We start from the raw sequence: 17,432 nt of genomic DNA, 5'->3' as shown, positions 1-17,432 counted from the left end.
AGCTTTCCAACCGTAGGCTTGGTGCTGGAGGAGTTGCAAGAACAACATCCCGACGTGAGCTTGGACGCCATTAAGATGGCACCTTCAACTCATCTCGAAAACTTGGGGCTGGAGCTCGATCAATACTTGCCAGATGACGAAGTCAAACACTTCAGCTGGGTAAGGATGCCGTTTGACGCTGGATGACTTACCGGAGGTCTGTCGATCGTTGCCAAAATTTGAAGAAAGCTCATTGAGAGCCGACGACTTGTTTCGCGTCCAATTTCGCGAGCATCAGCATAGTCTGGGTGCCTTTTGGGTCGGCATGCTGAAGGAAAAACCGACATTTGCAGCAGCGGCCGTAAAGTCGTTGGCAAAAACGTACCTTGCGAAGCAAAAATTCTTGGTTCTCACCGTCATAAAGACGAAGCATTGCAACCGCCACCAGCCAGAAGACGACATGAGATGCGCCCTCATCACACTCAAACCAAGATTTCAAAAATTGTGCGACGCCAAACAGTACCAAGGCGCACATTAAGGTGGCGTCAAACACTAAAAGTGCCATAAAATTTTTGTTTGTTTTATTATACAATGAATTTACTAAAAGACTGATTACTCGAAAATTTTTCCCTGGGGCTCCCTGAAATTTTGTATGTCAATTTAGTATGCTTTGGACTACCATTCCACAAAATGCCATCAAAAAAACTTGATTTAAACTTTTTTAACAGAGGCGCGAAATAACACTAGAATTTTTGGTCTAAAAACCCCATTTTAGTTACTTTCATGCTGATTTTAGCAAAATTCTGCACGCCACCTGGGACATTGAAGCACGTCAACTGCTAAGGTAATTCCCAGGCTAGAAAACAACACCAACCATGCTGCCTTCTGATTGGTCTAAACATTTTTTTAAAAACTCTACGTAGAAGCCCTACAAAATAATAGAGATCTTAGTTTTAAGTGTTTGACGCCTCCTTAAAATGAGAATATGAGATGCTGTGCTGCATTTCTTTATCTGTTCTTTTTGTTTAAATAACAGGGTTTCTTAGTTTTAAGCGTGGAAGCTCCGACGTACGTTTATTACTAATGTAAGTCACCACTTGGGTCGCCACAGCTCCGACAGATAAGATTTTGGGTCGCGGCAAAAGAAGATTAAGAACCACTGCAATAGAGAAATTATACTATAAGCTTTTTGTAGCTATAATTACTGAGCTGTGAATGACGATATTAACAGTATTGATTGCATCATCACTGAGAAAATATTCACTATTTGTATATTAACTTAACCGTTTTAAACAATAAATTGCATATCAAAACTTTTACGGAAAAACAAACTAAGTTGTAACAAAACTCAAAATTGTTGATTTTATGGTTCTCTTTGCAGGGCAGCTCAACTTAATCGATAAACTCGAAACAATTCGATGTTAAATTTGGACCATAAACCTGCACACAAAACACACTTTGCTTCTTTCACTGTGTATTCCCAACATTCACACTCAAAATAACTTCAAAAATACAGCGTCGCTTACTTTGAACGAGCCTATTTGCCTAAGCCAAAGCTCGAGCGCGTTCTTTTTTAACTGGCTCGACCAACGATGCGGTATGATTGACACTTGTGTGCTCATTCATGATTATCTATTTCGGACCACGTATGGGTATTCATTTGGAAAGAAAGTTTCCCGCAATTCACCTCCAACGTTCACCGAGGCATTCAGGCTTCTCTGCGCGACAAAAAGTAGTAATCTAGATTCTAGAAGATAAACAAATTCAAATCTTTAAACATTTGTAGGTGACTCGAGATTACGGCAACTAAATTCAAGAATTTAATAAAAGGTGGGCACTGCGTAACTGCTGGGTAACAGCAGTGAAAACCAGGGCTAAAAGTAAAGATTCCAGACCGATTTAAACCGGGATGACTAAACCCAAGACCAACAACCAACATCTATGGGTTGAATAGCTTTTGGTTAAATTGTCTTGGATTTACTCGTCCTGAGTTGAATTGATCGACCACCACAAGTAACAGGGGTGAGTTTTAACTTTCCTTGAGCCGTTTATGGAAATCTTATATTGACCAAACATTTTGTACCGGCAGCCAACTGGGTTGATTTTGCTACTTCCCCATCAGTATGGAGATTTTAAGGGCATTTTTGTTGTGTTTAATTTACGTATGGATAATTTGGCCGAACAATTTGCTCGAAAAGGTTCAAGTTTGTTTAAATAGATATTCTGTTATATATGACGACAAATTTTGACGATAAAATATTCATTTTGAAATTGAAACAGCAAATCACTATACAATATTTCCGTTTGGCTTTAACGCTGTTTCTTGCGTTTGTGATTAACCGCTTTGTAGTTGGTATTAACAAACGTTTTTAGTAACTCGAGCAAAGCTCAAATATGACTTCTAAACATGTTAGCTTTTGGAATGAACAATTTATTACCATTTTCATTAAACATACTCAAATACTACTATATAGTCCTGTATAAACGGTAATTCGACGAAAGGTCGTGCGGGTGTTACACAAAAGAAATTTAATATCACCTCATTAAACATTCATCACATCATATTGTTCGAATTCGTTTTTATTTCGTTATCACGTGCATGGCTTTTCCAAAAGAAACTGTGGCTTATTTAAAACTTTTTTTCTTGGAATTCACTGAAGTTCACCATGAAGTATTGCCGTAGTATAACTTGTCATTCAAGCAGTGTATTGGTGTATTGTTTTTTCGTTGTAGTTACTGTTCATATGCAAATGTCTATATCATTATGAGTTTAAAGAGATTGCAGTGTAAGCTATACGTTAGTCGGTGAATGACCTCTTGCAAATGAGCGTTCATTTTGACAAGAACCTATTTGCGAGTCGAAAAATAGAAATCAAATTACAAATTAGTCCATAATTGCATGGAAGTGGAGAAATTTTCAATTTCTTGCGTGGTAAAACGCGAAAGTACACATGAAGTTACGCATTACAAGGACAGCATGCAGCCAAGCTGTATATGGCCTATAAACAGGAAAACGTTAGGAGAAGAAGTTCCACAGTTTTTCAAGGGTGTGTCTTTTCGGTTTTCCATTTTTGTTAAGTTAAATTTTTATTTATGTAACATTGTTATCAGTATCGTATTTACAAATAAATTTGAGAAACAAAAAAAATTATTTTGGATTTTTGGCTACGGTAAGGACCGAAACTGACATTTTAAGCTGATTTTATTTAATAAAATAAATTTGATATGAGAAGAAAAATATAATTACAATGTAATAATATAATATGAAATCGGCATAAAAAACTGTATATGTTTGCAGCTTATACCAAAATAATATTTAGCTTAGGCTATACCATAGGATATGCTGCTATAGTTAGCATCACAAAATGCATGATCAAAAATCGGTATTAGGCAACAATAGTTATGGTATTTCACACTTTACAATATTTTAAGGACCGAAACTGACATTTTAAGCTGATTTTATTTAATAAAATAAATTTGATATGAGAAGAAAAATATAATTACAATGTAATAATATAATATGAAATCGGCATAAAAAACTGTATATGTTTGCAGCTTATACCAAAATAATATTTAGCTTAGGCTATACCATAGGATATGCTGCTATAGTTAGCATCACAAAATGCATGATCAAAAATCGGTATTAGGCAACAATAGTTATGGTATTTCACACTTTACAATGTTTTTCTTGTTCCGCTATAGAAAAGGGGAAATGCTGACAAAGTTCGATAATTAGGTTAGTAGGTTACTCGGGCTACCAGATATTGGCCTACTTATATCCTTTCTTAACTTTTCCAAATGGATCAAAAACTTATCTTGTGATGAATCTGTGAAGTATAGTCTGGGTTAAAAATTATAAAATTAGTGGGTCACTTTTCAAATAATCGCTTCCATTGTGTAACTTACCCACTAAATGTGTAACATAACTAGGATCTAAATAAATTAAAATTTAGTTGATTAAATACTGAATTTTACAGCATTAATTGTCACTACTGTAGAAAAGAAGTAGTTTAGCTGTCTATTTATTGTGAAACTTGGCCTATTTCTTTTCCAGCTTCGAAAACTTTTTGTGTACAAACAAATAAATGAGGCATATTCTGTCAATTATATTTTTTCTGCTAATGTCTAAGCAATTTCTGACAAGATTTCAAGGGTTGGTTGATGGAAATAGTGACGTTTTTCAACAATTTACTGAAAATTCTGTTGTGTATAAATACGAAAGTCCGAGTGGAAGTAAAGAAACATGGTATAACGCTTACAGAAAATGCAAAAATTCTGCAGGTGAAAAGTTTTGAAATACAGTATTAACTTAACATCTTTCTGAAGTGTTTGAAGTATGAATATAAACAATTTTGGCACAAGCATAAACAGAAAACGCAATAAATCGACATCGGGATTAACGTTCGAAATAATTCAAAGATTAAATTATTTCCTATAACAAGCTAGCCTGTGTTGTTTAATTATGACGTATCTTTATGGTTAAAAATTCAATGTAATTGTGTTTTCAAATAGTATTTTCTAATGGTCATATGGCGGAATTTCCTAATCCCGAAGACTGGGCTGCCGTGGCTGACAGCAACAGTTTGGACACCAGCAATGAGTTATGGATTGGTTTGATTGTACACGAAAACAAAGCATGGTGGGCAAGTGGACAGGAACTGACAGGTTATCAATTTGCTTGAATTGACAAATAGAAAAAAAAAGAATAGACTCATAGACCATAGTTGATATAAACACAATTTGCATAGGTTACACCTGTGACGGTTACGTCACGAGTCATGAGTTGTTTTTCGAAATGCTTGAATTTTATTTTGAGATCTTGCAATTCAGTTGTTGACCAGACTTAAATTCTCCTTAATGACGTCAGATAATTTCCTCGCTTGAACTGGTGTGTCACGTATATATACAGATGTAATGTTTACAATCTTTCCTTTTTACCGTTCTCACATGTTACCAAGCACAATGTAACATTCAGTAAGCTTTGCCCGAAGGCAAAAGCCTTCGTGTCTGATAATAAATAAAAATGGGAACTTTATTATTTAGTAATATACATAGACAGAATTTAAGCAACTAACAGTATTGTCACGCCGTTTGAGAGATGAGAACTCATATCATCGAAGCAGAAGTAAAATAAGTTATCACTTATCAACCATCAATCGTCCTCGCTCATATTCTTAACAATAACCGCCAATGCACGCGGTCTTTATGAAAGATGTGTTTGTTGTGTAATACTTCACACGAGTAATACACAAACGAAATTTAATTTGTCATACACCTAATAAAGCTGGTTCAACTAAGACTTTGCTCAAGCTTTGCAAAAGCTTGTGTAAATAAATTACAGTTTACCTAAGGATGCTATAACTTATTATGCTAATACTTTTAATATGTAGTGTCATATCCTATCGTTTATTTTTCGTCATTGTCTGTAGACTGTAGAGGAACAAAAAATAAATTGGTAATCAATAACTACTACAGTACAATGTTTTTTTCTAAAAATGTTTATGGGTAATCCCCTTCTGCAGAAGCATTGGTCTGCAGTGGTGATCCGAGACATGGATTTTAGACTTCGCCACTCCAGCTCCAATGAAGCCACTGAAACTCCTGTTCCTACTCCGGAAATTTATGAAAGCACCCATTCCTACTTTTATTAAAAACCCAAAAATAGATGTTCATCAAACAAGTTTTCTGCAATAAAAATGGCTTGCTATAAAATATACTTATACAAGCATTACCGGTATAGGCCTAGCGACTAGTGTTTGCTAACCTATCTGTAGACCTATGGTATACAAACTTTAACTAGTGCGTACCGTACGTCTATATTTTAAACTTTTGCTTCAGCTCTAGCTTCGGCAAAATATGCAAACTCTGGCATTCCTGCTTTCTTGTCACCCCTGTTGCTTAGCAAAATTCAAAAAGCACAAGTCAGAAAAAGAATAGGCTATAGTCATTAGTTTGAGACTCTTTGGGTCAGGGCAAAGATTACAAAGTATCATATTGTTTATTTTTCATCAAAAGTTTTATTACAATAAGCTTTTCACAATCCGGATTAGCTTGTGTTTTTTTCTATTGATTCAGAATATCTGTTTCTAAGTTGCTGTGAGGGAGCAGGACAGCGACAGATTTTCAGGTTAAAGGGGTGAAACGCATGAGAAAAAATTTGTTCTTAGTAAGTTCATGTCAAAACAAAGATGATTGTTTTGTTTTGGATAAACGAGGCTTGACCGTGACTGATTCAAAGCTGTAAATGCCAACAAAAATAATAATCCAACTTCTTAAATCAAGGCTTTAAGGTTCATAGTTTGTTCAACAGATACTAAGCTAAATGTGGCAGTTCATGCCTGAATTTATTTAGGTTTTAAATAGTTTCCTTGGAATAGTACCCATGCAAAGTTTCTATCCGTTGCCCTAAACTGTACTATATTGAAAAAAACTTTTAATTTGATTACAAATAATAACCAGCTTCACAAGATTATAACCATGACTAAATAAGTTAAAAAGACTTACCGCACAACAGATTATGCTCGTGTGTCCAATACCATAGTCACCATCTTAAATTTTCGATAGTTATAAATTAATTTTTTGACAGCTGAAAAAGTTGACGAATACGACTGGCTGGGAAAAAAACCATTTACTTCCAGTTTTAAAACACCTGAATGCGGACAAATCAAGAAATCAGGAAAGAAAATACAAATTCAGCTAAAGATATGTCACGATGAGGATGAATATGTCTTGTGTCAGGAAACTGTCCCTATCTCAAGTTAGTATTTTATTGCTACAAATTCATTAAGACTAACAGAATTATAATGTAGTGGCATGGTCGGCTAATGTACCTGTAGTGACCAAGATTACTTTAGTTTAAAGCAGAAAATTTCGATAATCAAATTTGATTAGGCATACATTTTAATTTATACAAATTCTAATTCACTGGTTTTTATCACCCTTTCATACATACTAAAATGTTACCCACTAAATGCCTTGAAAACCTGAGAACCAACCTTGCCACATTTGAAACAACCGGTTTATAGATATACAAGCAATTTTTTTATGATTTATTTCAACCAAATCCTGTAAAAAATACATGTTATCTTTAAACAAGTCGCCTGAAAAAACGCTTATGGCCTACAATTTTAAAAACCTAATCCACTAATTTTGTTACGCTGTATAATGTATATCCTTGTCCTGATTAATAACTCATCTATTTTATCATTTTACTTCGTCTTTGGATCTTCTTTGTTTTGTTTGACTATAAGCTTTTTGTTGGAATATTGGTTTATTAATCGTTTCATTGGTAAGCTAAATTGTGTTTTTGTCAACTAAATAGTTATACCTATTGCTTATTGTGCAAGTTAGTAATCCAAATTTTCTGTCAAGAAAAAAGCGGTTAAAATATTTGAACATTCAGTTTCTTTTTCATTATAATGTATATGAGTTTTGAATGATGCTTGAATGTAGTTATCAACCCTCTTATTTCATAGCTGTTCCATTTCGCCTGGATGAAGTTTTTGCGTTTCTTAATTCACAAATGCAAGATCATGACAATGCGAAGTCCTATTGTAGCAGCAAAAATGGATCACTTGCAATCATTGAAACTTCAGCTCTCAATCATGCTGCATTCAACATTTTGCAAACATACACTTCAGGTGCTTGTCCAAAAGTTACAATATAGATAAACTTACATAGCCTTATAAGTATTCGTAGTCTGTGGTATACAGTGATGCATTTTAGTCTCAACTCTCGTTTTGCTTTTTGCACTACTTTTTAAAGCAAGAGTTGGTTTCACCTAGGGACAAGGTTCCATATTGGCCTTGAAGGAGGAGGTTTTGCTGTTCGAACGTGGAGCAGCGGTTTATCACTGAGTTATAATGCATGGGCTTCTGCGGCTGATGACACAAGTTTCAATCAATGTGTTGTACTCGACACTTCTCAGTCTTCAGCGGTTGTGAGCTGGAGAGCAGTTGATTGTAATGAGCAAGCATTTGCAGTATGTATGACAAAAGAAGGTAAGATGGCTTTCTGTTATAACTTTGTAAAACTTCCCATATAAGCCACTGCATCAATGTAATACTGACCAGTATTTGAAAAAATGACAACCTAATCCTCTTTTCACTGGTGCTATAAATTTTACAAAGATCAATACTAATTGTTGTTAACCGTTCTACAGGAGCAGCAGTATTTTATCGCAGCAAATACTATTGGTTTGTGGATACAGCGACTGATTACTTGTCCGCACAATTAGACTGTCAGTCTGATAATGGCAACCTTGTTAGTGTAATTGATCCAAATATTCACACATTTCTTGCAAGTGCTGTAGACTATACTGGTATTGGTTGTTTTATCTAAAGCAATTGCAATATTTAAAATATTTTAATAATAAACAATTTCATTGTTTTTCACACTTTTTAGCAGATCTAACGTAAAGATATATGAAAGCTTTGGACTTATGGCCTATAGCATTCTGCTTTGTTGCATGTTTTTCTAGATTTCATATCATAATTTTTTTTTTAATTTGTGTTAATTCAGCTTACTGCATGAAAGAGTAGAGTAAACTACTTGATTAAAATATAACATGCTAAACTTTAAATGTTTTATAAATATGATCTTTGCATCGTTTAGGCTCTCCTTCAAAATGGTGGATTGGACTTTCTGATCGACAAGAGACGGGAGATTGGCGATGGGAAAGTGGGTTGAGTTTTGAATATGAACAATGGGAGCCATCAAAATCAAAATCAAATGCAAGTTATGATTGTGCTGTGATCAGTAAAGCATATGAGTACCAGTGGGAATCGATATCTGATTGCAATGGCGAAACTGCCCCGTATATTTGTGAATCAGGTGAAACTTTTTTTTTCGAATTTTAGTCTGCGATAGGTTTTCACACTGAGTGTTCTGTGCATGGAAGCTGCAACAATTAATTATCATCAACTGATACTGTTTAATTGCATTTATAAATGAAAATCCACCACCAACAACTACCACAGCAGCCAGCACAACTTCAACAACCAGCACAGCTGCTACAACCAGTCCAACAATCAGCATTATTGCTACAACCAATACAACAACCAATTCAACAACCAGCACAGCTACATCAACCAGTACTATTGCTACAACCAATCCTAGAACCAGCATCAGTGCTACAACTAGCTCAGCTTTCCAAACAGCGAGTGCAACCCATCCAACAACCAGTGCAGTGACAGGCGCTGCAGTTTCAAACGGTGCAACAACTGTTTTTCTTACCAATTTAACAGGTGCGAACTTGTTGTATGTTATATTGGCACACCAAAATGAAGAAGGTAGTCGAGTAATTGAGAGTTTGTTTTGTTTGTAGAAAATTCAGTTTTGGTTTGAAGTGGAGCTTAACTGAATTTTTGATTACAGTAGACTTCGCTCATTATGACCACCTTGAGTCTAGAACATTTAAGTCATAATGTGTGAATGGTCACAATAACTTAATCTGCTATAATCCTATTTAACCACACCAGGATCGATTCAGTTAGGCGCAAATGACAAAAACCATGGTATTCATCATTTAATTTGTTTACATTAAACAGCATCCGTAAAGTCAATGTTAGTAGGTCACATGACACGTGGCACAATTGTCATCATCACGTTGCATAACTGACATGAAAAATTTAAAAAAATTTGAAAGAGATAGAGAAATGGTCACAATATCTGAAGATTGGTCATAAGAAAAAAGAGAATTCTATACGACAATATTCAAAACATTACCAAAATGGTAATACAAAGCGGACGGTCCTATTATTCTGGGTCATTAAGCGAATTCTACTGTAATAAAACATTGTTTTGTTTTCGGTGATAATTTTTATCAACGTTTGGTGGTAACCTAGTTTTCACCAAATGTTATTTTGAACTCCGATATTGGTGTTTGGATGATAAGCTTGTTATGAGCATAGTAGTAAATGGATGTTAAGAGATTTTGTTTTGATGAGGGTTAGAAATCGTTAAGCCTTTATGTCAAATCGAAATGCTTTACTGGTCCAAAAATGGCATCATTTTTTGTTGAGATTATGTTATGTATGGTTAGATTATGTACACATGAGTACGTTCAACATAAAGTGCAAAAAATCAAAACTCCTAATTAAAATAATTTTTAGATTGCGCAAAAATTGAGCACAAAGTAGATCAGGACGTCATTCCAAGTTAAAATGGTTTGTTTCGATCAATTTTCACTGACCAAAAATTATCAACAATTGTTGTAGTTGTCACTGCTAGGCATACATGACAACATAAGCCTCCAACTGGACCGTAGGTTGGTCGTAATTGCTTTGAAGCCTCATTTAGTCATTTTCTGAAGTAAAATTTATTTTTGCTGGAGAATCTTTTCTAAATATGACATAATATAACATTATCTCCATGACAAAGAACTCAATAAGTATTCAAAGTCATATTCATGTTTGTAAAGGCTTGAATGAACAAAAGAAGCATTAGTTAAATTAATTATTAATGACTTAGATTGGTACTTTGTAGCACTTTTGTGTATTATTACTTGGCTATTATGACATACCCAGTACTTATGAAATTGTTATTTTGCCAGGCTTATGTTGTTGTAAATAGCTATTTTTATCATTTTTACTTGTTATGCTATATATAGTAGATACTATGTTCCAAGTCATAGCATGTGGGAGACTAGTAATCATCGAATTAAATGACCTTGGTGTAATATTAAGTTTAAAATTAGTTTTTTATCAGCTCGTTGTTCTCCATATTTGCACACATGTTTTTTTAAAGCAATATTGCATTGATACTTTAAACTTAGAAATGCTGCTTTTTACTGTTTCAGGGCCTTCATTTTCAATAGTGGATACTGTCACAAAACGTTGTTTGAGAAATGATCCTGCTAGCAGCAAACTGTCTTTAAAAGTGATCTGTGATGAAAATATTTGGGTTAAAAGAATTGGTTTTGAAAACGGTGTTTTTCGAAAAGATGAGAACAAGTTAGAAGTATTTTTATTAACAGCCATTTAAAACATGTTAAAACTATCGCCTAGTTAATTTAGTTATATGGTTCATTTCACAATGTAATCATTGACCCTGCAAATGTTTTGAGTGTAGGATATCATTCACCTGAGACTAGTACAATGGCAATGGTAATTTATTTTGCATATGTTTTCTTTTGCTACTGTAGGTGTCTTAGTGTCAACTCTACCACAAATGAATTGGTTTTGCAAGATTTTGTTTCAACCAGTTCATGCGCCGAAATAATTCTTCAAAATGGTGTTGTCAGTTATGGTAACTACTGTTTGGTAGAAGACACATACACAAGTGAACTTGGTATGGAAGGAAAACTTTGTTTTCTGCCGAATTGTTCCAGTTCTGTTCACTTCTTTTCAAGTAAATGTTACACTTAAGGTTTATTGTGAATTATAAATAAATTCAAATGTTGCATTCTAAGTTGAAATCTGAAACTACATTATTCTACTCAAGATTCCAAGTCTAGAAGTTTTATGCTGATTTAAGATTGTATTGGTATCATTGCGAGGATAAAAACACATCCTTGGATTGATCATCAGCCCAACTAATAGTAATTCACATGTGATATTATGATAGTGTATTTATGATATTTTACTCAGTTTTTCTTTGCCTGCAGTTGTCAATTCCCCTAATTTTCTGGGGCAGTGGTATTCTGTGGGATTGAATGGAATACCGCTTGCTAATTCTTCTCCAATCTTTTCAAATCCATTTTCTGGTAAAGGCTTATTACAAATTATTTTTGGTTATTCCTGCTTGATTGATTTACATTAGAGTTTTTATTTTTTGTTGCTAGTTTTCTTTACTTTTAATACTTAAATACTTGCCAATTTATATTTGGGATATTTGTGTGTTTATTGCACATGAAATTTTCACTTTTAGGTGGTGCTACCATTAATCAACTTGCTGTGTTTCTGCCAAAATGGCAGGCCATGTCCGTGATAGCCTTACTCGTAAATGGAAACTCATCTCTCAAATCATTTCATCTTGAAACATCACTGGAAGCACGTCATGAAAATGCATCAACATATTTAAAATTTAAATTTTCTTCTATACCAGGTTGTGTTCACTTATGCGTTAAATTTAATTACTGGTAGATGGAACAATTTTTATCGATTATCTAGCAGCTTTGCATTAAATTACAGATTTGTTTGGCGTATTGTTTTCATCAATTAACAATCATACATGTCGCCAGAGGTTATTCATAACATTTTAAAAGCAAATTCTCATTTCTTGTCTGTGTTATTAAATTAAAGTTACACTCTTTGGGTTTTTATATACTTTAAAAGATGTTGATTTCAGTGCAAATGACTGCCAAAAAGGTTAGGTTTTCTTTTTAGTTCCAAATAAATAAAACACATTTGATCAGTTTTTTAACATGGATTTCTTTATGCACAGATATTTTTTCGATGACATATCTGCCTGGACAAGAAAATCAATACAAACTTGCATTTTTTTCTTTTGGTTTACCCATATATGTGGAAACATTACTATTTATGGTTGATGAATTTTTTTCTGAAGATTCAGTGATTTTATTTGGTTTCCACGTATTTCTCCAAAATGGTAATGATGTTTGCACTTGCATGCGTTACATGTTTTGTTGTATCAGCATATATGCAGACTACATTGCATTAGGTTTAAAAGTTTCACTATTTAATGAAAACATTTGATTCAAACAGAAAATTAGCTTGAAGTGAGGCGACTATCAATTCAATTCAAAAAGCTGTGTTTGTATTATCTCACAATTTGCGCAAACCTGATTTTTGGCAGAAACATGTTTTTTCAAACTTTTTCCCATTTTCAAATAGCTAAGCCTTAAACATATATTTTCAAATTCAGTTACTGAGGACGAATGTTTTATGGAAGTTAAAAACGCAGGATTTATGGGTGATGTTAACACAACCTCCCTGGCAGAAACTCAAGATCAATGTTTTGCAGCCGACCTTCCATGTTCCGGTTTGTTTTATTCAATCCTAAAAATAGTAGTCAAATTGTGATAAACAATTTTCTCATGATCCAAATTCAGCTTTTGTATGAAAATAAACTGAAATTTCAGCCATACCGGTGCCAGGCTATAAATTTGTTGTATATTTGGTATGTGGTAAATTAAAAAAATGCTTTCATCACTTGCAATTTTTAAAACTCGAATTGTTTTAGAATAAAATAAATAAAATGAATTTAATTGCTTATTTAGTTCTGTATATATCCAGGTTATTCACGTTCAGACTCAAACTCAAGTTTTACTGTATCCTTTGCTGATGATAACTTCCACTTAAATCATCCTTCTGACACTGCTTATATCAATCAATGTAGAGGTATTTAACTACATTCATTTGCGAATATCTGCTGTTCCTATAAGGGATATCTGAACAACTCTCACATTATGATTTTATGTTTGACGCCATATTTTTCTAGATATATCTCTCTATTATATTGTCATTGTCTCAAAAGACGGTGCACACAACTTCTACCCACCTGGATCACCCATTTATGGTGAATGGACCTCAGATACCACACTTAAACGCGTTATGACAACACATAAGGTATGTTGTAATATGTGCTGTCTTGATGCTACCATTTGTACTAGTATTGACTGCTACCAGTGCACAAGCTTAGAAAAACTTTTGCACTTGAAGTTATTTAGAACTTTCAGTCCAGCATATCGTAGCAAGCATATCGTACAGTAGAACCTTGCTTAACAATCGCCTCGATAACGAGACTGTCTCAGTTATGCCATCACCTTTTTGGCTCCCGATTTTTTGCTACGCTTTTACATGTAGTTGTGTCTGTGTAATGCAATTATTTTTGTTTGCGGACTGTAACTGTAATTTTTCAGTTCCAAATGCCTATAATAACCATGCTAACGCCACCAAATACACAATTTTTCTCATCGATAATAATATGTTGCACACGCGTTATCATCAGTATAATAATGACCCTCATTTTCTAAATATTGCTCGTTATTATGTAAATCGATGACTACTATCTGCCAACCAATCAGCAGTCAAAGTTGTTTAAGGCAAGGCACTAAGCATGTGCTATTACCGTTGTGTTAACACGCCAAGTTCTGTGTTTAAAGATATTACAGGAATTTAGACTGTATTTGGCCATATCAATGTGTTATTATACGGTAAAACCTCATTTTGGTATTATAAAATGGAACCTTTGATCTCATACCAACACTCGGTAACAAGATCACTTCGGTAATAGGACCACTTGCCATTAGTCTTGAAGGTGGCTGTGTTACCAAGGTTCCACTGTGCTTGACTTACAGGAAATGCACATTTTTATGCTCAGAATACCTAAGCAATTTTGTGGTTTAGTAATTTTTGTCATTCTCTCCCAATTTATGTTTTAGGTTCCCAACTCCAACATGGTTGATTTTATTGAACTTCAAGCTTGCATCAACTCTTCAGGAGAGGTTTCATTTCCTCAGGAATTTCAGCGACTTACTCAATCTGACTGCTCGGTTATCGGATTTAAAACCTTAACAAAGTGTGTTTGCGTTATATTTTAGGGAATTATCTGTTCAACTCTTAGTAACTGTGTATATTTGTTTTAACATTTTGGCAGTCATGAACGAATCATTTTGAACAGCCATAGCAATATTATACCAACTTTCTCAACCTCAGCGATACAGAAACTGATTTGCACTAATTTTTGCAGATTCTTTGTAAGCAATTCATCTGGTACGGGTCTCATGAATCTGTATTATTCTGAGAGGACCACTGCTCCGTATGATGGCAAGATAACGGTTAAAGAGCTCCAATCATCTTCCCGGGAGCCAAAATTTATGTTTTTTGTTGATAAATTTCAACCTATTGGTGAGCGCTTGCAAAACTACTGTTTCTTTTATGAAAGCCTCATTTAACATTATACTGAAAATTGTTTTGTTGTGGATAATTTATTACATAGCATTAAATAGTAAGTAATTCAATGTAGTTAAACACAACTGCTGGCAAGTTGACAAACAAGGTCTGCTATTGGAGTTATTTTTGAAACTTCATCAACACAAATTTTTTTAAAGTAATAGTTTTGCTTCATTTCAAATTTAGATGACGACTTTTCATCTTTGCTTGTCTCCGAGGGTCATTACACTTTTAATGCTTCAAGCAGTCAACTTGGCCACAGTGCAAATCATGCCAGGCGAGGAGATTTATGGAGAGGCTGGAAACCCGATCCTAACGATGGTGATGCTTACCTTCATATTGATATTGGGTAGGAAGACTTTTGTTGGGATTTTTTGAGAAACTTGAGAAAATTTTGTTAATCTGAAAATTTCGGTTGACAAGTTTACTATTACTCGATTTTTGTTGCCTTTTCATGATTGTAATTGGGTTTCACCTAGGGACGATTAAACCCAAGAACGATTAAACCCAAGACTACCCAGTCATTGTTTATGGGTTGAGTAGTCTGTGGATCGAAATATCCTGGGTTTAACTTTACCTGGGTTATACTGATCGACCGACTTTAAAAACTTTTCTTCAAGTTGTTAATGTTCTATCGATTTTTGTCTTTCGTACTAATACTGAGTTCTGATTTAAATTGTTTAAAATTTCTTCCATCGAACTTTCTTATTTCTTCTTTATGACATTTATTTTGTTTGAACTTTAGGACAACTAAACGGCTAAGTGGGATTGAAGTTACTATATGTAATGAAAGTAATTATATCGGAAACTTTACTTTACATTACGCTTATTTTAACCAACCCTCACAATGGCAACATGTCAAAACTATGGATTCGAAAATTGTAAGCTAAATGTTGTATTAAATAACACCTGTCTAATTGCAACTTCTCGAAAATGCTTTTGAATTTGCAATGCATATGCTATATTATTATTCATGCATTGAGATGTTGGTTTGTTGTATCTGATGAAGATTTTGTTGACAGCTGTTTAGCACAAACACTTCCAAATTGGAGACCTCCCAAGCTGTACTTCATGTCTTTGAAAAATCGGTTCCTGCTCGTTATTTAAAATTTGTTCCTGATTTAATGTCATTTTACTCAGATACCAGTGGGGTTGAGCCCTGTGTGAAACTGGAATTATTTGGCCATTCTGCCCCAACAGTAACTGTAAGTTTGCCTTCTTTGCGAAAATGTTGTACTCTTTCAGATAATCTTTAAAAAATGTTGAATGGTAAGCCACCATTCTCATAATTTAAGAGCCTATGTCACTTTGATTATCACCCAGCACTTCATTATGTCTGCAGCAGTGTTTTGAGATTTATTTCCAGTGAATTGGGTGTTTATTTGCAGAGTTATGCCAGTGTCACCCAGTTACATCTGACTGATGATGATGAGGTAAGTTTACTTATGGTGTTACCAGCCAATTAGCTGTCACTTAGCAGTATAAGAAAAATGCTTCTGTGTGTTAAAAAAAAAACATTTTGTGAGAGTTGAAAGAAAAGAAATGAAGTTGTACATATTGAAAGGTTCAAATAAAATTTAGGTATTTCTTGGATCTTTTTTATTTCATGACAAACTGCTTTGATTTTAGTTCTGTTTTTATTAGATATCCAACACTTTGTTTTTTTAAAAGCTTTACAAATGAACTTTTGCTTAACTTTTCTAGAGGCCTGTTTACACAATAACATTGGTGTATTCAAGCCCAATTGATCATGTTTGCTTAGCTGTGTCCTTTGGTGATGGGACCTATCGCATTTTCTTCAGAGGAGAAATTTCTGAAACTGATTGTCAGAATCATTTTTTATTGCCTTTACAAAGAATTGACTCCACAAAGATAAATTTTGAAACAAATACTTACATCAACCATGAGTAAGTATGATTTGCCAACACAGTGCAACTGTTGACTTATATAACGGCACAATTGCAGGCAAGTATAACAAAATAATTTTGCTCTTTATGTATTTTTAGGTACTCAATTATTGGAGCCTCATATTTAATTGAAATCCAGTATTACAACGGTTCATCCATTGTTGCTTTTGATCCACAAAAAACCGTAACAATTCCTGACCAGTACTCAAATGTCACAAAAATAAATGTGTTCTACTCCTCTTCGACTGACACAGAGAATACACTTCGTATTTATTTCCTATTTCATGACCCAAATTTTTTGGTTTGTTCGATTGTTGATTTTGGAAATTCAGAAAATAAGTTACTCCTCCTTCGAAATATATCTGAGTCATCATGCCTCAGTAAATTATCCATCTCATCGTACAGTGGTGATTTGGACATAATTCCAGGAGATACAGAGAAAATCAATGTGCTGCGTACTTATCCGTGAGTATTGTATGTTTGTCGTTGTATTTCTGATGATGGCAGAACTGTGTCAATCTCAAAGGTTAACTTGAATAAATTCATACAAACCTTCGCAAGCTTGAACTTGCTACATAAACTGTAACTGTGAGACAAAATAAATTTATGCAGTTGTTTTTATTGTTAGGTAGTTTATTTTAAGTTTTTCAGATTTTGTTTTTAACTTGAAATGAAATTTGAGAAGATCTTG

General features: G+C 34.1%; 1 protein-coding gene across 2 annotated transcripts in view; it reads left to right on the top strand.

Annotated features, from left to right (window-relative positions):
- Nucleotides 1-5,558: 5,558 nt before the first annotated feature.
- Nucleotides 5,559-17,432, top strand: part of LOC143462076 (uncharacterized) — a 27,657-nt gene continuing 15,783 nt past the window's right edge. The window contains exons 1-23 of one of the 2 annotated variants that reach the window (XM_076960107.1): nt 5,559-6,145; nt 6,566-6,736; nt 7,455-7,619; nt 7,764-7,979; nt 8,141-8,299; nt 8,593-8,811; nt 8,958-9,224; nt 10,778-10,931; nt 11,123-11,328; nt 11,585-11,683; nt 11,848-12,024; nt 12,364-12,528; nt 12,805-12,921; nt 13,176-13,280; nt 13,381-13,508; nt 14,324-14,460; nt 14,632-14,789; nt 15,021-15,183; nt 15,580-15,715; nt 15,857-16,039; nt 16,223-16,267; nt 16,539-16,741; nt 16,841-17,206. In XM_076960107.1, the coding sequence (XP_076816222.1) occupies nt 7,502-7,619; nt 7,764-7,979; nt 8,141-8,299; nt 8,593-8,811; nt 8,958-9,224; nt 10,778-10,931; nt 11,123-11,328; nt 11,585-11,683; nt 11,848-12,024; nt 12,364-12,528; nt 12,805-12,921; nt 13,176-13,280; nt 13,381-13,508; nt 14,324-14,460; nt 14,632-14,789; nt 15,021-15,183; nt 15,580-15,715; nt 15,857-16,039; nt 16,223-16,267; nt 16,539-16,741; nt 16,841-17,206 (3,521 nt within the window). In that variant the 5' untranslated portion in view covers nt 5,559-6,145; nt 6,566-6,736; nt 7,455-7,501. Of the gene's footprint in view, nt 6,737-7,454; nt 7,620-7,763; nt 7,980-8,140; nt 8,300-8,592; nt 8,812-8,957; nt 9,225-10,777; nt 10,932-11,122; nt 11,329-11,584; nt 11,684-11,847; nt 12,025-12,363; nt 12,529-12,804; nt 12,922-13,175; nt 13,281-13,380; nt 13,509-14,323; nt 14,461-14,631; nt 14,790-15,020; nt 15,184-15,579; nt 15,716-15,856; nt 16,040-16,222; nt 16,268-16,538; nt 16,742-16,840; nt 17,207-17,432 lie in introns of both variants that reach the window. The other variant, XM_076960108.1, reaches the window with a different exon arrangement.

The sequence above is a fragment of the Clavelina lepadiformis genome, chromosome 6, assembly GCF_947623445.1.
Source record: "Clavelina lepadiformis chromosome 6, kaClaLepa1.1, whole genome shotgun sequence".
NCBI classification, from domain to species: domain Eukaryota; kingdom Metazoa; phylum Chordata; class Ascidiacea; order Aplousobranchia; family Clavelinidae; genus Clavelina; species Clavelina lepadiformis.
The sequence above is the reverse complement of the archived record's forward strand: the minus strand, read 5'-3'. Positions and strand labels throughout refer to the sequence as shown.